We start from the raw sequence: 9667 nt of genomic DNA, 5'->3' as shown, positions 1-9667 counted from the left end.
AATCTGTATGTAGGAACCAGCGAATCGAACCCAATTCAGCTTCGATAATGTTTTCAGTAAGATCCTCCATCAAGATGCCATTCCGTCGACGAATGTTCACGTCTGGAAAGCTGTACTTTCAAAATTGAAACCCGTCCACGTGATACCCCCGAATTTGAGTACTAAATTGTACTTTGCACCGTATATTTCATGCTTTGTATTTAGCTGTAACTTCACAATAAACAAAACATGGCCAGAACATCCAAACACGAATTTTGATACGAAACATGTCGATTAACTTACTAGCAGGATATGGATCTGACGATGACGAGGATCAAGATCAGCCAATCGCCCCGACAAAGCCTACTTCTGCTACTAAACCTGTCATTGCACCATCCTCGTCAACAAGCAACAAGCTTCAGTTGCCACCACCAAGTAATAGCAGCAGTGCAAATATGGGATCGACAACATCTTCTAGCAGCAGCAATACATCGATTGCACCAGGAAATGCCAAGAAGAAGATACAAATATTCGTGCCTGACGTTGGACATCAACTCAACAACGACGAAGATGAACAAAGGAAGAAGAAACCCAAAGTGGCTCCAAACACATTTGGAGGATCAGGATTATTCTCATTTCTACCAGCGCCAAAGAATATATCAGTCAAAACGGAGACTGCTGCAGCTCCAATACCCTTTCAACCTAGAGGAATGGGCAAGAAGAAGGAAGAGTCTAAGGCTATAGAGACTGATTTCTTCACATTGGGTGAGTTCGCACGCATCATTCGCGCTTGCTACGCACTGGTACTGACTATCCCTTGTACGGTAGAGGTCGAACGCCCAAAACCCATTGACGAACCAGTGAGAAGCACAACCACCAAGCCTGTAGATTTGAATCCCGATATGGAGATTTACGTACCAGCTTCAAATCAATATCGAATGGATCAATACGAGTATGGTAATCAGCCACAACAGGAATACCATTATGGTCAAGAGTTACAGAATCCTGTTGATCCTGAGGCTGTAAGTGTCTCCTTATGAGTGTGTGTGATGCTGCCTCGCACTATGCTGAACACTCATATGAATCTTAGATGCGGATGTTATCTGGTCGCTCCAAACACGAAGGGCCAATACAACTCAAGGAAGTCTCGTTAGCCGAACAGATTGGTGATAAATGGCAGTATGAGGCTCTTAAAGAGGCATCAAAGGAGAAGAAGGAGTCCATGAATAGTTACATGGTAAGCCTCACTTCCCATTATCCTTTCTTAAACCCCGTTTTTTTTTGTTCCTTGCACTTCTAACCACTTGTGTTCTTTCCCTTTAGCACATGGCACCTAACTCGACGCAAAAGCGTAAACACAATATCATGTCTCTGGCGTTTGAAGCAAAACAGAGACAGTCTGAGTTGCAAGAGATGGCAGCTCATCGTAAGGCCAGCAAGAAAGCCAGTAGTTCCAAATATGGTATGGTAGAGCAGTCCCCGATTGGTACCTCGATTTGTGCTGACATTTCGCATCACCTTCTAGGATTCTGAATGTGGTCTGATATAAACTAGGACCGTTCTTGGCTGTTCTCATCGTTTTTTTGCCCACACTCTTATGTATAGTTCGAAATTGCGTGATGTAAATAGAACACTCATTTTGCATTCTTAAATCGCGTATATGTGTCGGTTCGAAGCCTGTAGCATCTCCCTTCACTCACTCCAAAATTTCCAAACTCACCTTTCGACTTTTCACTTCCCAACAAAACGAGCAACTATGAGTTCGTTTGAAGAGGCAAGTCTAATAAGTAATGGCACTTCCAACATAACGATCTAATATAATTATCTACATCTAGAACGAGGACCGTGATGGAGTCCGTCTGTCATGGAATGTTTGGCCATCATCAAGAATTGAAGCGACGCGAATGGTGGTGCCTATCGCTGCTCTATATACGCCATTAAAGGAGAGAGAAGGCATACTGCCCGTCCAGGCGGAACCAGTCACTTGTAAACCACCTTGTCGCGCAGTCCTCAATCCATATTGGTAAAAATGACATCCTGACATTATAACTTGTTGGGTTGCCATCAAGCGTTGATAAAGCAAAGTGCATCGTAACTAACACTTCTCTTAAAATAGTCAAATCGACGTACGAGGAAAACTATGGATTTGTCCATTCTGCCTACAACGAAACCAGTTTCCTCCCCACTACAAGGATATCTCAAACAACTACCTCCCACCCGAACTATTAGGCCAATACACCACCATAGAATACGTCCTGCTCTCGCGTCCACCCGCTCAACCCCCGATATTCGTATATGTCGTAGACACCTGCTTGGACGAATCGGATCTAAAGGCACTCAAAGACTCGCTCGTCGTGTCACTCTCGCTCTTGCCTCCTCAAGCTCTTGTGGGACTGATTACCTATGGGACGATGGCTCAAGTGCACGAGTTGGGATATAGTGAATGTCCGAAATCGTATGTGTTTAGAGGGAGTAAAGAATATAGCTCAAAGCAGATTCAGGATATGCTGGGGATGGGTGGGATGACTGCTGCTAGGCCACAGCCTAATGTGAGGCCTGGCCAGCCTGGTGCACCGCCTGGAACTGTTGGAGCTTCAAGGTATACTATCGCTTGTTGTTGAGACTGACTATGGTGCATGAATGACACGTGGTGGTCTTCGGACGTGCTGGAGAGACTTCATTTTTTGCCTCACGATTCTTAGCGTCGATTTGTTTCATTAAGTTTTATAACGTCCAAACAACTCAACCCAATTCTTCCGACTTGATTGTAGATTCTTGCTGCCAGTTGCTCAATGTGAATTCCAATTGACTGCCATTCTGGAACAGCTACAACGTGATCCATGGCCTGTCGCCAGTGATCGACGTCCACTTCGATGCACAGGTGTTGCTTTATCTGTTGCTCTTGGTTTGTTGGAGGTGAGAGCTCGACAGAATGTTTCAAAGTTGATATTCTTCCTGGCTCCTGGATTCTTTTTTGCCCACATTCCAACATTTCATACCCCAACAGTCAAGCTTCCAACAAGCAGGAGCACGAATCATGCTCTTCTCTGGCGGTGCATGCACAGAAGGTCCTGGTCTCATAGTAGGACCCGAACTACGTGAACCAATCAGAACTCATCACGATCTCGACAAGGATACAGCCAAACACGCCAAAAAAGCATCCAAATTCTATGAAGCGCTATCGAAACGAGCTGCTGATAAAGGTTTTATAGTTGATGTCTTTGTTGGATCGCTTGATCAGATTGGGTTGATGGAAATCAAGTCATTGCCCAATTATACGAATGGTGTTATGGTCTTGAGTGATGCATTCCATATGACTATATTCAAGGAGTCGTTCATTCGGATGTTTACAAAGGATGCTGATGGTGCTTTGACTATGGGATTCAATGCTTTACTTGATGTTCAGGTATAGATTGGAGGAGTGTCGCCTGTTTTGCTGCACGGAACTCAGTGTCGCCTGTTTTGCTGCACGGAACTCACACTAACCACTTCGTTCGAATAGACAACCCGCGAATTGAAAGTATGTGGTCTTATTGGACCTGCTACTTCTGCCAATAAGAAGGGTCCGGTGGTCGGAGAAACTGTAAGCGTGAAGATTGGTGTCTGCGCACATCATGTCAGCGGGTTTGACTCTGGGTTTTTTTTTGCTTTCGCACAGGAAATTGGAATAGCAGGAACCAGTGCATGGAAGTTATGTGGCATAACACCCAAAACGTCCGTGGCAATATACTTTGAGGTCGCATCTCCTCAGCAAGCAACAATCCAACCTGGAAGTCGTGGGCTGATTCAATTCACTACGAGTTATCAACATGCTAATGGGCAGTATCGATTGAGGGTTACTACTATTGCGAGAAAGTACGCCTTTAGAGCAAAAAAACGCGACGTGAATGGATTATGTCTAACTTGACTCCTCTTAGTTGGACTGATCCAAACTCGAATGAAATACCACAATCATTCGATCAAGAAGCTGCAGCTGTGCTCATGGCGCGTATCGGTACCTTCAAGGCTGAGATTGATGATGGTCCTGACGTATTGAGGTGGCTTGACAGAATGTTGATTCGTTTGGTAAGCCTGTGGTCGCTTTTTTTTCTTGCTGAATGAGTGAGCGGATGACTAATATTAAACCTGCTTTTTGCATCAACTAGTGTCAGAAGTTTGCAGATTATCGGAAGGATGACCCATCTTCCTTCCGTCTGTCTGAAAACTTTTTGATCTATCCTCAATTCATGTTCCATTTGAGGAGGAGTCAATTCTTGCAGGTGTTTAATAATTCACCTGATGAGACTGCATATTACAGGTAAGGTTGTTGGTTGCTATGGATGTCTTAACGCTGGGTCGAGGCGACGATGCAAAAACAGTCATATGCAGTACAAGGATTGACTTGCGCCGACACTCATGCACTTTACTCAACACTTTAGACACTGCTTGAACAAGGAAGACTTGAATAATTCCTTGATCATGATCCAACCAACACTAATGTCATATAGTTTTACAGGTCCACCACAACCCGTATTACTAGACTCCATCTCTATAAAACCTGACGTAATTCTCCTCCTCGACACCTTCTTCCAAATCCTAATCTGGCACGGCGAAACCATCGTCGCATGGCGTAAAGCCCGATACCAAGAACTACCCGACTATGCCAACTTTAAGGATTTACTAGAAGCACCAAACACAGACGCCCGAGATTTACTAGCTGAGCGATTCCCAATCCCGCGATTTGTGGTTACCGATGCTAAAGGATCTCAAGCTAGGTTTTTATTATTCAAAGTAAATCCGTCTACGACCCATACCACTGCTGCAGCTGCTAATTTTGGTGGGTATGGTGCTGCTGGAGGTGCTAATCAGCAACAGGGGCAGGCTATACCTACTGATGATGTGTCGTTGCAGGTGTTTATGGAGCATTTGAGGAAGTTGGCTGTGCAGAACTCGTCGTAGGAAGATGTGGAAAGGAAGGGATATGGGTTTGTATATTGTTATAGAGGTCTATTGTTGTGGTAGTGTGTTTGCACCAAACCATATATAAAATCATTTCCAAGTGAAAGTTATCGCTGTTGCGAGAGAGTGAGTCGGAATCCAAAAGAGTACCATGTGGATGAGCTTTCTATGACCCGATCTCGTTTAGCTGGACTGATCCGACTCCGAATGAAAGACCACAATCATTCGAACAAGAAGCTGTCTTTGGTTTTTGTTTGCTTTCGCATAGGAAATCTGTAGAGGTACACCTTTAGGCTGCATCCTTTTGCTAGCAACATCTCAACCCGGAAGGCATGGATTAATTTAAATCACCACGAGTTATCAGCATCATATTGGGCAAAGCTTATTGAGGGCTCGTACTATTGTGTGAGAAAGTGATTGTCTTGTCGGCAAAAAACCGGCAAGAGCAGGGCTTGGATGACCTGACCTCTTTGGTTTGACGGATTTCAACTCGAATGAAAGTGACATTCAGTTGATCAACAACCTGCTGTTGTACTGAATTGGGGGCTGAAATTGAGGGTGGTACTGATGCGTTGAGGTGAGCTTGACGGAATGTTCATTCGTCCAGTGGGTGCTCGGTTTTTTTGTTGACCTCGTTGTGTTAAAGTAACTTCTTGTTAATTTCCATAGTGTCAAATCCTTGCACATTGTTAAGACGATTACCCCTTCCATCTACCTGAAACCCCTTTTTTGTTTATCCTCCCTCAACTCACGTTTCCATGAGAGAAGGAGTCAATTCTTGCAAGTGTTTGATACTCCACCTGATGAGAATGCATATGACATCTACGAGTCCAAGTTTGAACGAATGACAGCTGAAGCCTTTGGTTGAGACGACCATGTAAAAATTAGACAAAGTACCTCAAAACGTCAAAACTCACTTTATCATGTCATTCACACGTTAGGCACAACCAGGCTTAAAAAAGCCTTGACCATGAACCAACCAACGCTTAATGCGTTGCGACTACTGATCGTGTGTCGTTCACAGTGTTTATGGACCATGTGAGGAAGTTAGCTGTGTGTAGAACTCCTCACAAACAAGGAACAAGATACACTGTGTTTGAGGATTGAGGTTCAGTTGTATATTTGTCATAGAGGTCTATCGTGTTCTTTGTGCAAGTGTCATAAGCAAAATCCATTATATAAAGCAACATGCTTTCTAATTACTAATGAGTCGTGCGTGTTTTTGTGTTTGGTGAAGGCTTTTACATTTGACTTTTCGAAATCTTATCTTCTCATTGGAGCATTTGGGTTTGGTTTAGTGCTTGCTTTACTAGCACCGCCACGTTTGCCAGGTGGTCCATTCGGTTTATGTACTGTCTTTGCACATATAGGTTCATGACGTTCCAAAGACGCGACAGCGAATTTGCGACTACAGTGAGGACATTCGACACCATTGTTCTTGGCTGGTTCTGGAGGTGGGAGGTCAGAGGCTTTACCACCGGCAGCGAGATGGTTTTGGAGGCCTTTTGCTGCTCGGAGGGCTTTTATCAGTTCGTCTGTTGAAGGAAATACATAGTGGTTAGTGATGACCAAAAAAGCGGACTTTGATAGGAGATTATCAAGTCACATACCATGCTTATCACGCCAGCTACTTTCACCACCTTTAGCTTCAATAGGTCGTTCAGCAGCAGCAGACTTTTTGGCACCCATACTATTCTTTTTTTTCAATCCACTATTTCCACTACTACCAGCATACTCTTCCAGTTCGGTACCCTTAGCCCTCATAGCTCTCGGATCAAAGACCTTTCTCTTTTTATTCGTGGCAGGTTTACCACATATCGATTCATGCTTCTCGATTCTGTCTGGTGCGAATGATCGTCCACATGCTCTACATTCTTCGAAATGTAGATTCCTGGCTGGTGCTACTGCTTCTGGACCAAATGGATTCGGGTTGTTTGATGGTGCTATGGGGTATTCGTCGAAACTGTTGATGGCGCCGGCAGGTTTCTTTTGGAGAGTTGGGATTGGTGGTGACGATGATCTGAATTCAGTATGTCGGATTGCGTCTTGTGCGTCTTTTTGTTGTTGTTGGGTAGCAGCTGGTGGCGACTTGTTTTGTCGTCTGATGGCAGGTTTGCGTACTAGCGTTGGCGTAGATGGTTCTTCGTATTCTTGACGTGTCGGTGAATTTGAATTTGACGAGTTTCCTTGTTGTTGTCGTGTTGGTGATTTAGGCTCCACATTGTTATACGTATCAAAGTCTGCTCCACCACCACCAGATTTCTTGGCGGCACTCTTTTCACAAATAACTTGATGTTTTTGTAATCTGTCACCAGCAAATCTACGATGGCATACATGACATGGTACTCGACCATCGTTGATGTTGTCGTCGAGTGTGGATGGTGATGTGGGTGCTGATATGCTTGTATCGAAATCAGTCTTGACTTGTGGTGGCCTCCTACTTGATTTTGATTTTGGTGCTGGTGATTCTACAACAGGTTCGTCATACGAGTCTTCAACACGAGGAGGTCGAGACTTTGAAGACTTTGACCGCGCAAGTTTCTGCATTGCTGATGGAGCTAATGTACTAGCACTTGACTCTACATTGTCATCACGCAGTGTATCAACTGCTAGCCCCATCGACCCTGAATACGATGCTACTTCTTCAGCTGCCTTGTTGTTGTGTAGTGATGTATGTCTTTTGACTGTTGCCGTTGACTTTTTCTCAGGTCTATGAGATTCAGCAGCCTCCATAAAATTCGTTGCTGGTGGTATAATTGCTGAAACTGACTCATTAACTAATGGAGCGCGTTGGCTATTCGGTGTGACATGCGACTTGGTCCTCCTAACAGGCTTTCCATCTGGACCCAGTTTATGCCCATTAGCATCCCATTTAACTGGTGGTGGTGTATGATTATTACTCGTGTTATTGAGAGGAGCAGATCTAGCAGGTCGAGTAGCAAATGCGTCTCGTGGTGCTGCTGAAGTTACCGGACTCCACGGTGCTCCACGCGAAGGAGCAGTTTGTGGAGACGGTATCATAGAACCCCGTGGTCCATATGGATCTGGAATACTACGATTTGCTGGAGAGTGTGACTGTGATGATGGTGATTGTATAACTTGTTGGTGCTGTTGTTGAATAGCAGATCCAGATTCAACACCACCCCAAATACTGGTAACTCTTGGACGAGCAACACCAACTGATCTTGATGTTGGGTTTGATGAGAATTCACGGATTGGTTTATCGTTCCCTATGTAACTGTCTCTCTTTCCTGGCTGAGTTGACTGTTGTTGATTTGACGATGCTGTTGTTTTAGATGAAAAGGAAGGCATAGGAGGAGCCTCTTCACCATTCGCTAGTCGTTGTCTGACTTCCGCAAAAAAGGCACGTAGAGTTCCTCTTCTTGTCACTAGATCATTTTCTGGATAATCTGGCTGCTGTTGCATCTGTTGTTGCATCGACGTGAAATCGTTTCCAGAAGCATACTCAGACACTTGTCCTCTACTTGAATAAGTCACTGCAGCAGGTTTCATAGTAGAGTGATCAAATTCACGAGATAAACTTCCTTGTTTTCTAGCCTCCATTAATTTGTTTTGTAGCTGCGATTGATATTTCCCACGAAGATCATCCATGACACTTGGAGTGTGTATTGAGGTAGCTCTCGTTGGGATCTTTGTTGGAGACATGGGAGAAGGTGATGGGAGGCCTGTGGTTCGAGGAGATGATTTGGATAGAGAATGTGGTTGCGACGATTGTGGTCCCCGTTGAACTGTTGCCATCGCCATTTATTGCCACTAGATCTGATCAAATATATCTCCTAAACTGATAATAGATTGATTTTGAGATTAGCCTGTGGTAGTTTGAAGAAAAAGAACTGGGCAGCAAATCTTCCGCGACCGTCACCAACAGAAATTAAGGAACAAGAAACAAGAACTTAAGGGCGTTCACCTGTTACTCACCGAGCAGCGTTAAGATCCCTTATGAAATTAATATGCTTTAGATGCACACGAGGTTCCGTAATACCGTTGGGATTAGCGACTGTCTATGTTATTTTTGTAGGAGAATTTCACATTCTTATGGAGAAGTTTGGCCAACATTTCTCGTGTATTTGACGTGTTTTATTAAAAGCTATGCGACTGTGAACAACATAAAGAAATAAATTCGATTCGTTACTCGTTCTATTGATCTTCTAATGCCGACTTCCTCGTCTTCTCGTTACCAATCACACCGAAACTTGAAGTGCAAAGAAAACTAAATTAATTCACCAGCACACGTCGAGACCAAAATGATCACAATAATCCTATTATCAATATTGCTGAGTCTTGCAGACGGTGCTAGACCCATACCAGCTTGTGAGTGCCTTTCGTTTTGTTGATAATCTATGAAACTGCCGCTCATCATAAACTCTACATCAATTCGAATCAATTCAGACCCTGCTAATGGGAGCCTCGACTCTCCAACCATTGCTGTGCTAGTTCTTAGCCTTGTCGTCGTCGCTGCTTTCATTGGGTTGGGTTTGAGAGAGATTTGTGCATTTGATTAAACTCGGAGGCTAATCACGCCCAAACAAATTAGATGGGTGGCGTATATGAATAGGACCAGAAACCTGAAATATACTCAACAAATGGCTGATTAAAGCCAAATCACTCTCGGACCCGATTCCTCCATATTCTCACATATTTCACAAAGGACAAAATCCACCAACAGTCACTATTTACGTCAGATTCTTCAGTCATTCCTTGAAAAGAAGTAATAATAAACGCAACTGAC

At 44.0% G+C, this 9667-nt stretch overlaps 3 protein-coding genes across 3 annotated transcripts; 2 read left to right on the top strand and 1 right to left on the bottom strand.

The window, feature by feature from the left end:
- Positions 1 to 266: 266 nt before the first annotated feature.
- Positions 267 to 1528, top strand: SmJEL517_g04554 (uncharacterized protein; the record flags this gene model as incomplete). The annotated part of the gene is made up of 5 exons (XM_031170482.1): positions 267 to 744; positions 808 to 1001; positions 1070 to 1216; positions 1303 to 1446; positions 1505 to 1528. The coding sequence occupies 5 exons, from the start codon at positions 267 to 269 to the stop codon at positions 1526 to 1528; spliced, it is 987 nt and encodes a 328-aa protein (XP_031023595.1).
- Positions 1529 to 1883: 355 nt separating this feature from the next.
- Positions 1884 to 4917, top strand: SmJEL517_g04553 (uncharacterized protein; the record flags this gene model as incomplete). The annotated part of the gene is made up of 9 exons (XM_031170481.1): positions 1884 to 2002; positions 2096 to 2578; positions 2751 to 2895; positions 2987 to 3385; positions 3482 to 3562; positions 3638 to 3834; positions 3897 to 4044; positions 4125 to 4276; positions 4398 to 4917. The coding sequence occupies 9 exons, from the start codon at positions 1884 to 1886 to the stop codon at positions 4915 to 4917; spliced, it is 2244 nt and encodes a 747-aa protein (XP_031023598.1).
- Positions 4918 to 6180: 1263 nt separating this feature from the next.
- Positions 6181 to 8676, bottom strand: SmJEL517_g04552 (uncharacterized protein; the record flags this gene model as incomplete). The annotated part of the gene is made up of 2 exons (XM_031170480.1): positions 6181 to 6452; positions 6528 to 8676. 2 exons carry the CDS (start codon positions 8674 to 8676, stop codon positions 6181 to 6183), a joined length of 2421 nt encoding a protein of 806 aa, XP_031023599.1.
- Positions 8677 to 9667: the final 991 nt, after the last annotated feature.

The sequence above is a fragment of the Synchytrium microbalum genome (genome assembly GCF_006535985.1).
Source record: "Synchytrium microbalum strain JEL517 chromosome Unknown SmJEL517_scf0031, whole genome shotgun sequence".
NCBI classification, from domain to species: domain Eukaryota; kingdom Fungi; phylum Chytridiomycota; class Chytridiomycetes; order Synchytriales; family Synchytriaceae; genus Synchytrium; species Synchytrium microbalum.
The sequence above is the reverse complement of the archived record's forward strand: the minus strand, read 5'-3'. Positions and strand labels throughout refer to the sequence as shown.